General features: G+C 41.6%; 1 protein-coding gene across 2 annotated transcripts in view; it reads left to right on the forward strand.

Annotated features, from left to right (window-relative positions):
* The first annotated feature begins 458 nt into the window (after positions 1-458).
* wnt7bb (wingless-type MMTV integration site family, member 7Bb) overlaps positions 459-12,438 on the forward strand; it is a 31,856-nt gene continuing 19,876 nt past the window's right edge. The window contains exons 1-2 of one of the 2 annotated variants that reach the window (XM_041038996.1): positions 459-739; positions 8,037-8,263. In XM_041038996.1, coding sequence (XP_040894930.1) covers positions 669-739; positions 8,037-8,263 — 298 coding nt within the window. In that variant the 5' untranslated portion in view covers positions 459-668. Of the gene's footprint in view, positions 740-3,295; positions 3,415-8,036; positions 8,264-12,438 lie in introns of those variants that run through there. The other variant, XM_041038995.1, reaches the window with a different exon arrangement.

Here is a 12,438-nt window from a genome sequence, read left to right on the forward strand (position 1 = left end):
CCAGCCGAGCCTGGGATACAGGCCTATAAAAGGCCATTTCACTTCGTTCCTTTTAGTTTTCTGTACAACAACTACACGTGTTGAGTGCAGTCTGGAAGCCCGTCCCATTCCCTGCATATCCATGCTGGAGGAGGAGGAGGAGGCGTGTAGCCCTTTTGTTACCTGTATTAGAGTACCTGGCTGTTGTAAGTTAGTAACATGGACTGAGTTTAAGACATCTACAAGGAACAGAAAGAGCGAGCGAAGAGCAAAGCTTTTAAACAAAGCGAAGTGTACAGGGCTGGCAGGGCACTGCATTAAGTGCTACTAGTTTTTTTTTTCTACCTGCAAGGCGCAGAAAATGGGAATTGTTAATTAGGCTCTACCGTGAAAGTAAGGACGAATAGGAGGCACTTCCTCCAAGAACTCATTCACCTTGCAAGTCCGACCCTCTCTCAAGTTTCGTTTTGGAGTTCTTATCCACCTTTCAGGTCGTCATCAGCATCTCACCTGTACTGCTGGACCATGAATTTCACACGGTCGAAGATTTCAAAGGCGCTTCAGCTTGATGTCGCGGAAAACAGGCGGTATACGTGCATCTGGAAGGGTTAGGAAACCTGCCAATGTGAACGGAAAGTGTGACCACTTCATGTTACAGTGCATGGCCTCTGGACAAAGTGGTAACGATCATGCACAAACCCCTCCGAAAGCGGAGTCTCTACGTGTTCCTGTGTTTTGGCATCATATACCTCAGACTTGGGTGAGTTTTTATTACCTGTGATTCACGCGTAGACAATGCTGCTCACATGCGCAAACCTATCGAAGTATCGAATTCATTGCGACACTCTGACAAATAAACTCTTTACAGGAAAGCATCGGGTGCCCTCTGACCTCAGATTTAAGAACGCTGTGAAACCACAGTTTTCAGCGGCTGTGTTAAAAAAACGATTTAAATAATTATATTCACACGCCTGCACCTGGGGAATGTGCTGTGCGTAAAAGTTGCGGATAAGGTCTCACGCCAGCAGACAATATGATCGATTCTTATTCGCTGTCACAGGGCTATTAAGTTCACCTCAGAAGACTCCTGCTCCTTTGTCGCACAAGATAATTTGAGCCGCTGTCTCTGCTCCAGATCCAGCTCACCCCTGCATACCTTCATTAATAGCGACAGACTGAGTTGTATTTCCACATTCCATTGCCCAGACGGAGTTTTTACCTGTTTTGCAATACCTCACCTTGATGCATAAACACACAGAAGGACTTCTCTGCAGTCCCTATAGCAGTACCCCTCAAGCGTGTTCTTCTAACAACCCTATATACACACACATTAGAATCAAGACCAGTTCCGGCTCATGAAAATCATGTGGGAAGTTTTTGTTGTTTAGTGTTTTTGTCAACACTGTGCGTACTTGTGGCGGTTAATGTTGCATACATTCTTTAGTTATTAAATGCTTATGCTGAACAGTAAAATTAAAATATTTCTACTTTTGATGGTGACCCCCTTAAACTTAAACTGCAACTTTAATGTTAAGTATACTTTATAATAGTATAAATTATAATAAGCCCCAGGGGCCTAGTTATACAGGTAAGTATGCAACAATGCAGATCTGGCAAAATGATACAGAGGAGAGTAAACCCATCAAATCACTAGAAATAACTGGAACTTTTCTGACTCTGTTATTCATCAGTAGCTGTTGGCAACTTTTATGCGCCACTACATTTTCTCTTTTGAGTAACTGTAATCAGTTGCGCATGAAACAATCAGAAGTTATTAAATGAAATATAAACTGACACAGGTGATACACCCAAAATAACACGATTAAGCCCATACAACAACAAGGCTGTTGTACTGGTTCCATTGCATTTTCTGCGATTCCTACAGACACAGTGAATCAAAAAAAAGTGTCAGCCCTCCCTGTGAGACCTTCGTGTGGAATGAAGCGTGTAACTGACTTCAAGTTCCACAGATGCTCATATCACATGACAGTAGATCCAATATGGGGGGGAAGTCACCTATCTCCGTGTTTACTAAGGCCGAGTAGTTAGCTCATCCCTTCCATCCTTTCTTGCTCTGGCTATATCTTTCATGGTACCCTCTTCACTTACAATGACTGGAGCCTGCAGGTGTTGAGTGAGAGTCACGATGCTGAGGCGATAAAAGCCCTCCACTCACTAAGCTCTGCGACAAAATCTCCCCAAGTATTTTATTTCTCTGCACAGATCTCGGGCAACAAGAGTGTTATTTTTATACCTACGCCTATACATGGGTTTTTAGCAGTCTAGCAATCTGAGGAAATTATCTTACAATTTTACAGCAGGGTCACAAAATGAGTATTTTGACGGCCATCAAATACCATTAGAGCGCAGCAGACAGGCAGACAGCAGACATATTGTAGACGCCTATAGGAATATTAGAGTCTTACCACGGGAAATAAAAAGGTCACTGAGACGCATATTTGAGTACCACAAACATGCTTTACGTCTTTAAGAAAATATTAAAGGAACACTTGCTACCAGATGATATAATACTGGGGAGCTCCCAAGAATATTCTAACAACATTATAAGAATGTCATAGGAGACAATGAAAATGATTGTTTATAATAACGCTTTATGCTCACTCTCACATAGACACCCATATAGAAATATTGCGAGAATAAGTTATGTCATACTATAAAGACTTTAGTGTGTTAATATGAGACCAAGCTGTTGATTCAGAATGACACATCCTGCCAAAGAAATGTGCTGTTCTTTTGCACATAGAGCTGTGATGATGGTGTGAGACTCAAACAGCCAGCGTCTATGTTTGTTTATTTTTGGCTGGATGGTGGGGTGGGTGGTGGTGGTGGAGGAGGGTGTGTGTGTGTATGTGTGCGCGTGTTTGAGTGTGTGTATGGGGGGGGGGGGGGGGGGGGGGGGGGGGGTGATGATGAATGAAACCTCCTGCACGTCCAACGGGGATCGGATCAGTGTCACCCTATTGTCCCGTTGTGGCAAAGTGGGCGGATAGCAGTGTCTTTCCCTGCCCAATGGCAGGCACGACTCTCATGAGAGTGGAGAGAGGCACTTTTCTGCCATGCAAAATCCCTAAAACCATCATCATTCCGGCTCGGGAACCCACAGTACTGTGTAACAGCCTCCGCCGCTTAGAGATGACAGAGCCAATCTCAGCGCACACACGGCCCTGGGAGCTTGGAGCTGCGTAGAGCCACCGCACCAAAGACACGGAGACGCACAGCACCTCTATTTGATTTTGTGCGAAAAGGACTTAAAGCCGTGAAATAAGGGAGTTTTTCATCCTGTCCGCGCCTTCTCAATCAGTCCGAACGTGGCCATTTGCTCAATGTCATCATGATCATCTTCTCGTCGCGCAGTGTACTGCTGTCAGTCTACTATCCACAGATCTTCCTGATCCTGACGAGTGGCAGCTACCTGTAAGTTTGAGCCAATTAACTGGTCCTTAATTAACTTTAATGTGTGGCGCGCTCATCCTCAGCGGCACAAAGACGCACGGGTTTGGTTTTGCTCCCGTGCAGCCTTCTTGCCGGACAACGGGCTACATTTCCTTTTTCCTAGTCATTAAACGCCGGTTCTGAGATGCATTTCTTTACTTTTCCGCGTCCGCAGACTGGAGATTCAGGTTAAGTTGTTTATATTGTTACCAAACTAACGGCACAGGGGACAGGCGAAAGAGAAGTGCAACTTAGCCAGTAAATTGAATTTAATTCTAGCATGTGTTTCACACACTTTCTAATGTTATACAAGCGTGAAATCTCATAGAAAACACTCATCAGTGGAAACGTCGCCGGGAAAACTATCCACGTGGGAATAAAGTAATTAGGTGAAAACCTGAACGCGCTAATGTGCCGTCTGCAGGCGGATGGGCATTTCTTGTGAGTAAGCAGTGATGGTTTGTATTAAGCTGTCGCATTGCAAACATTCTGCAAGATCAGAAAAATAAAAACGCCTTGGTAACTGCTACATGGATTCATTTTGGCCACAGAGTGGCAGAGATGTTCAAGACAATTGGATGCTGAGATTCTGTCTTTTACCCTGAGAGGAGAATTTCTCATAACATGGACAGTTTTTACGCATGCGAGCACCGTTAACCTGTCAGAGCGTGTGAAAGATCACCTCCGTGCATTACCTCACCTCTGGTTGATTCTCAGTATTTCGACGTTATCGACTGAACCCACATCTTAAAATATCTTCCTGCAACATGCACGTGATTGACACTGTAATGCGCTGCGGCTTTGAATTAATCGGGAATTACTCTTGCAGGAGAACACTGGCTTTCTTAAAGCTTCCAAAATAATTACTCACCCATGCTCCCTCGCTCCTTCTTTTGCTGCCCGGAGACCCCAAACCTGATGCTAAAATAGATGTGGTTTTTGGTTTTCAGTTAAAAGTGGGCTACACTACTAAGTATAGTGATGGCTTGCACTTTAAAGCTAGATACCATTGTTTGTTTTGATTATTTAAGTATGTTTGTCTGTTGAACAATAACCACAAAATACGTTCTGATGAGAACATTTAATATGGATTCAAAATAACGCACAGCGTCTTCCTCAAAACTACAAAACTAGTGTTTTGACATGTTAAACTGTAAATTTTGTAGAGCAGTGGGTGGCAAATGAGCCGTCAATAAAAGGATCTGTCCATGTAGAGCTTTTGGGCCATTGCACACCTCACACTCCAATATAAAGGAATTTCACCCTTAATGTTCCAGTGGCAATAATCTGACCATTTTCACTCTGTTTTGTAAATATCACACTGGCCTAACCAGCGTGCAACTGAGGATAGAGTAGTTTAAAACAGATGTAAAAAAATGTTTTTGTTCTGGATTAAACAGTGGCAGTGCACTGCTCAGCTCAAACTCTTGTGTTTGTAAATTAGCAGCAAAAGGAAAATCATATTCAGCACTAAAATAACAGTTAATTTCCTGCTCTTGGAAAAAGAAGAGCATTTATTCACTTGACTTAGTTAAGCTGTGTCTCAGGCATTTTTGTGAGTGCATTCCTTGGTAGAAGATGCATGCCTGGGAGCTTAATAGTGTGTCAGTTAGGTTCAAAGTGTTCCATGTGATTGAGTAGGTGGCTGTGAGCACACTGTATGCCATGACGTAGACTATAGTTTCTCTTAAGGCCACACTACCCTGCCATTAAAAATCTGTAAGCTCCTTCACTGCTGACACTCGTTCACAGATTGAAGTCTTACCAAAGAGGTTAATGTATTGTCAGGTCATTGCCGAGGCTCGTGCTTATCTGAGATTTAATGTTGGATGTTGGAGGGTTTTTTTTAAGTAACAAATTGTCAAAAATAACCTCATACTATTAAGAATAAAAATTTGTGTCACCTCTAAGTGTAGAGGTGAAGCTGAATGTGTTAAAGCCCGTGTTTACTGATGGTTGATTGATCTAAAAATGAAAATAAAATGAAAAGAAATTAGGATGCATTTACTGCAAAATACATGAGAACACGTAACACCTCTAAATCTGGGAGGTTTTCTTGCAGTTTTAGGTATGTCCTTAATGTCCAGTATGTGTACCAGGCTCAAACGTCGTAAAACACCGTGCCACCTGTTGCTTAGCAATTTCACACTTTGCAGAACTCTTTGTTTGAAACGTTAAATCACAGCTCATGTTTTGGATGAACTTGGTGTTTATAAACTGCTACTGCAGCATCCAAGCAGCCAGTTTTGTGACATTTGTAAGTGTAGTTTGAATTTCTGTTGATGGTCTATCTGATGGGAGATCTGTGTGACCGTGGGCGAGCTGTCCCCAAGCTGCTGGCGTACACACAGAGTATACGCTAAGCAAACAGAATCGCATTTGTGCACTTTGATGATGCAGGGATTTAAAAGCTTAGCTCTGGAATTCTCTGTTTGGTGTTGTCTGATGGTTTTGGTTGCCCATGGTAGACTGCAATTCTGTGAATTAGCAGGTGAATGACATGAGAAAGAGCCAAGAGGGGAGGTTATTAAGAGGTCTGTTTGTCAGATTTGAAAATATCAGTGTGCCACTGTGTTAGTTTTTAAGCAGGACACTGAAATATCTGTGATATAAATGACTCAAATGCATTTTATTGCCTTTGGATTTATATAGACAAACCAGTTCTATTCACCCTTAACACTCATTATGCAAGAAAGTGAATTTCTCCAGTTGTGCATTACTTGTCTAAATAAGCATGACCTTTTGGTTTGTACAGACTGGATGTCATCGTTGCCACGAATAACCACATATACAGCAGAGGGTCACAGAGGGTCAGAGGAGTTCAAGCCTGTTCAACAGCAGAGAGAGCAAAGAGGGTTTGAAAGCAGCCGCAGGCTTGAGTGTCTACTGCGGATACTGAATCCACCTGATGAATTTCTTCTGAAGTTTTTTTATTTGTAGTTGTTTTTTTTTAGAAGTTACAGCCTTCATTTAACAGTGTAGTGGTCCAAAATGAATTATACTCTTTGTACCATTAACATTTTGCATATGGTTCTCTTTTTCCAGGATAGCGGACAGCTTTTAGAGCAGGGTTTGCAAAATCAACACTGTACACAACGGCATTTTTCCTTTTATATATTGTAGTATACTCCCCTGACTGCAGTGAAAAGACCAAGAGAATGTGTGGAGTCCAGTTTGGTAACAACGTGTCTCGCTGCAGTCAGGATTTATTTGAATTTATGTGTTTAAAATTGAGATTAATGTTTTTCTGTCCGTGCGGAGAAAGTTAAGCAACCAGCGGAAAGGGAATGTGGTTGTCCGAGAAAGATTTTCTAATCAGCGATCACATCTTTGTTCTTAGTCGGGGGCCTCCTACCAACATCACTGTGAACTAGAACCCACAGAAATCAGGGTCTCTGTTTCTCTTTCTCAGTGTCTCTCCCCTCACCCATTCTTCCTCTTCACCCCTCTTATGCTGCCGTCGCTTTTCGCTGACACACAACTTGCCTGCGTTAGTTTGCCCCGTTTGTGGTGAAGCCTTTGGAGGTCGACGTCATACTTCAAAGCCGGCGTATGCTTCTATGCTCATTTATGGCTCCCTGTCCCTGACATGTTTGAAAAGTATGTATCTACATGGTTTCAAGGGTTATAAACAGAGCTGTGGAGAAAGTCAGCGCTTTGTTTAGCTGTAATCTGTTTTGGCTTTCTCAGCGGTTACAAAACCATCTTCAACATATGTTTTGATATTATCACATCGAGCAATCAGATGTGATGAAGTCTCCCTGACGAGAACTGCGAAGGAGCTGTGGCATTTACTATACAGCACATTAATACTCTAAGAATTAAGGCGACCAGTGTTGAAAACCTTACGTATTTTCCATGCAAACCAGTCTTAGGATGTGGCTAAAGTAAAAGCAGTCTCTCATGAAATTTATAGGCAGCTCTTTACACCCTGAATAAGTTTCAAACACATAATTACACAAATCATAAGGAATAATATTTTGTGTGACATTTGGTTAAAAAGGGAACCCTGCATCTACATCACAACACACTGAGCAAGTGTACATACTGTATTTGCGTAAGAGTCAAGTCTGGCAACTATTCATGCCACTATGTTTCCTAACAATTAACACAAAAACCCCAACTCATTGCTCAAACTCCCACCATCCAAACCAATGTGGAATGGCGTTGTCAGTAGGCAAATAAGCATCTTGTTTTCTCTCTCTGGGCTGTTTTAGCAAGTTTCCCTGTGTGTTTTTTTATGCTTTATGTTGGATTAAGTTTTCAGGTTTTTCATTTACCTCTAATCCATTAAATAGCAATACTTTCATGCAGTACAGCTTTCACTTCAGTACGGAACGTGCATCAATCACTGGTTGAATTGAATCCTGTTCTGGAGAGTCTCACATAAGTGAGTCAGTCTGACCATCCTCTGGAAGTTCTAACTGAGTCTGTGTTTGTGTGTGTGTGTGTGTGTGTGTGTGTGTGTGTGTGTGTGTCTGTGTGTGCACCCATGCATGCGTGTATGTGTGTTGTAATGTGTGCCTGTGTTTGCGTCTTTGTTGATGGTTGTGTATGAATGCTCATGTGCATGTGTGGTGGTGTGTTTTTCTTACTTTTTGCAGGGCCCTGTCCTCGGTGGTGGCTCTGGGTGCCAACATCATCTGCAACAAGATTCCCGGGCTGGCGCCTCGCCAGCGGGCCATCTGCCAGAGCCGCCCGGACGCCATCATTGTTGTGGGTGAAGGCGCCCAGATGGGCATCAATGAGTGTCAATACCAGTTCCGATATGGACGATGGAACTGTTCGGCGCTGGGAGAAAGGACAGTCTTCGGTCAGGAGCTGCGAGTAGGTCAGTCTGGGTTCTATCACAAAAGGTCACAGTGTGCGCTTGTATGCTTATTTGTGTATGTGTGTGCGCTTGTATGGCTGTCCTTGTGAGAACCTTTTTGAGGTTTAGCTGTTGGGATGAGGATGAGTGATGTCATTTCTGCCACTACTCACTTCTTTAATGAGCAAGTTTCATTTGGTGTCAAACTGTTTTTAGGTAGAACTAGGAATGAATTTAGGTTTATGCACATTCTAAGGTTAGTTTTGAGTTAATGCTCTGATTTAGGGTTAACTTCTCCTACTTTGCACGACTCTCTGCTGGATGGATCATGACACACGAATGTTATGTAGCAGAGTTTTGTGTAAACTCTTGGACATGGCTTGATTATCCTATTCCCCTATTCCATGTGTCAGTGTGTTTGTGATAATTTAATTAAACATGGCTTTGTTTAGAAAAATTCAGTGTGCGCAAAAAATCACCTGAAATTGTTAAATCTTCGTTTAATATGATCTTAAAACCAGACTCTGATACAAGAAGGGTCCACAAAAACAGGCAATAATACAATATTTACCTTGATTTATTTAATACTTCAGTGGTGCAAATTTTCAAACAAATTTGAAATCATCTGACTGCTGATAGTATACCAATCAACATGCAGTGAACTCAGAGTCATGGGGCCTCTGGCTTTGGGGCTCTGGACCACTTTTGGTGGTTGATTTGCTCTTAAAATGTTATTTTATAAGGAATTGAATATCCCAGAGCTTTCCAAAATACCAGAAATGTTATGCTGAACTAGTGGTACGTGCAAAATGATGCACAAAATGTCCATAAAAATGGCTTCTTAGGTGCTAGTATGTCTTCAGTTTGAACAAAATACAGCTTCAGTGAAGTACCTGAATAAACCTGTGCAAGAATACGTGACACTGCTGTACAGTATGGAATCATGTTTTTGTAAATTTGAAGCTGCTTAGAGGGTAATTTAAGGGCAATATCACGATTCATGAGGGTAAAGGTAGGAATGTTGTGTAAGTAATATGGTCATTGGTTGGGAGCAGCTAATATTGTCAGTGATAGATCTTCACAAGTTTGTGTTTGTGGAGTCATCAACAACTGAACACTGAAAACACATTACAAAAAAGTTATTACAACTTGGACGTAGTGTGTCCGCGGGATGCAAAGCTGAGGGTGGAGAACACTTTTCACTGATTGTCATTTGGTAATGATGATGAAGTTGACAATGATAATACCAGTGACTTTCCAATTGAAAAGGAAAAAAAGAAGTTACATAAAGTATGTTTCGAGCCATCCTATTGTCTCAGTTTGCAGGAACAATACAAGAAGAGTATCAAAAATGTGGTACCAGCCCCCGACCCTCTGAACCCCATGAAATATGGCTGCTCACGAGCCAAACCCAAACTGCACACATCACACAGTCGAAACTCAAACCAGCAACACACAGGCTCTCTGACTCTCTATTGTATAACCATTTGCGTTGGCATTGCTCAAGAGGACTTCATATACTGCTGATTCCAGCCCATCTTAGTTGTCCTCATTTCAATTGACAATGTTGTATTTCTCCAGTGCGCTCTGGTTTCTGTTGATGTAGGTTCTGCAGTGAGCCTGTTGGTTAGCAGCATGCCGACCGTTGCTGGCTATGTCAGAGTTATGGAAAAGCTACCGAAAGGCACTGGAGCCCTAATGGAGAAAACGTATGGTTGAAAAATGATATCGCAAATGAGGAGACAACTAATGGTGTTATTGCAGAGAGAGTTTGTCGAACTAAAATAGATGGACACATCTGTTGTTAATCGGGCTAAATTGGTTGTGTCCTCGCCTGGCTGGTTCATGAGAGTGTGCACATACATGCAGAGAAGGACCTAAAGCGGACAAACATTTACATTTACGATTCTTTTGTTTGAGAAACTTGGCGTTCCACAAACCTCTTTTGCATTGCTTTTGTTTTACAGGGACTTTTATATATTTCCTTTCATTTAGAAGATACTTTGTTGCCATTACGTTGTGGTTGGGCTGTGCATTTAATCCAGTGGCTCTGTTAACAATCACTCCTCTTAAGGAGTAGCTGAATTAGCTCCAGCTCTCTCTCCAAAAGCATTTTTTCTTTGTTGTGAATGTGGCGCTTTCTTTTGTAATGGAGCTCATGTTGTTTTCCTCAACACTCAACATCCCCTTTTCTCCTCCTTTTGGTCTGTTCTTTTATGCCCGTTTAAAGGGCGTAGAGATTTAGGAATGATATTAACCTCCGGTTCATTGGAAGCATCTGTGTCTGTGTCTACTCTGCATCGTCCGTATTTTTATTTATTATACTCTTACTTTGAAGCATGAAAAATCTACATTTAGTAATTCTAATTCACACAGCCATTGTTCTCTAATGTGGCTTTGTAAGCGTTGTCACTCATCTTTGTGTATTTGATGTGCATAACAAGTCACATGTAGTGTATGAGCTCATTCAGGTTGAGGCCATTCAACGCTGTGGGGGCTCTTCCACTGTTTGGTGAGCGATGCGACATCTACATCCCATTCAGTAACGGCGCCATGTGAATTTCATGATCGCCCTTGCTATTCTTGTTTGGTTACCATAGTAGATCTGCACAAATAAATGCGTCATGTGCCCGCGCTGAGCACATCACTGTTGGTGTCCAGTTCTGGTCAGAGAGCGATGACTACTGGGCCCGCCATGATTGTCCAATAATGATGGGACTTGGTGGCCTTCTCAATAAAATATCCAATGACGTCTTCTTTCAGACCAACATGGAACTTGATTTCACTCAGGGTTCCCATGGCAGATTTCCAAAGACTTTTTTTAATCTTCTATTTTCTTTTTTTTCGACATGATAATCACCACAGATCTGCCTCTTTCTAGTCACATTTGACATTTGAATCATATACACAGGTAATATAATGTAAAAAGAAAGCTAAACTGCACAGATTCAAGTGAAATGTTTTTATGCTTATACAATAAATCCAGAGAACAAATCAGCCAGTAGATCTTGAAGTTGCTGAAACACATTTTTGGACTATAAATTGTAAAATTTTATGGCTTTATCTATATAAGATAAGATAAGATAAGATAAATCTTTATTGTCATTGCACAATCATACTTAGTACAAATTGAGATATCTTGTTGGTGCTTAGATTTGTGCCTGACGACAAGGATGCATCTCCTTGAAGTGAATGCATTTATTTCTGCTCTCCATGGGGGCAAAAAGGAGAAAAGCGTTGCATTGTTTGTGCCTCTTGACAGTGTTGGCATATTTGGTGGAACCCATGGCTGCACTGAGACACACAAAGGGTCAATAAACTGTCTAAACAGAGACAGTTTGTGCACTGGTTTTGTGATCTGGATGTGGGTTCATAACACCAGTCCTAAAGAGGTTCAGGTTTTGTAGCAAAATTTAAAAAAAAAAAAAAATGGAGTGCCAAACGCATCAGTAACTATGTGAACTCAAGTAAATGTTTTGCATTTTAATAAGCTCTTTTTATCAATAAATGCACTGGCAAGCAACCATTCACACACAAATATCATTGTTTAATAAATGTGTTACTGATAAACTGTGGTGAAGATCAAGCCAGACGTTCAGAGATGAACAATAATTTGATTCACTGACTAGAACATTGGTTGCACAGAAAATAAAGTGGTATTGAACTGAATTGAGAAATCCTCTCAACACTGGGTATTGCCTCATTCTGGGCACATGGAATAGGACAGATCGCTCTCTGAGCTTCCTTTCAGCTTGCACAGGTCTGTCAGTGTTACCTCATGAGTCAGTTATGGATTTGTTGTTCAATATTGCACATCTAAAGTTCTGAGAATTGATTACTGATCTGATTATTACAACTGCCGAACATTTTAGGACTGGGCCACGTATATTGAGGGACGTCACACAGAGCACAGTCAGGCAGCTAAAAGTACATCACAAAGCTTTTGATCACTGGTGATTATGTGGTCATTTTTGTGATGGCACAAAGTCTCAATTTTTGATGTTTTGGCCATTCTTCCAAATAAAAATTATATTTGACTGATGTAGGGAGGAGCACATTAGTGATAGTACCAGCAGTAAGATGATTAAACAAATCACTAGTGTAATCACATTCATGATTCAATCCACAGTGCTCATAGTGGCTCCAGATGTTGTTTTACTACCCTTTCTGACTTCTGGCTGAGCTCAGCACTGAGA

The sequence above is a fragment of the Toxotes jaculatrix genome, chromosome 5 (genome assembly GCF_017976425.1).
Source record: "Toxotes jaculatrix isolate fToxJac2 chromosome 5, fToxJac2.pri, whole genome shotgun sequence".
NCBI classification, from domain to species: domain Eukaryota; kingdom Metazoa; phylum Chordata; class Actinopteri; family Toxotidae; genus Toxotes; species Toxotes jaculatrix.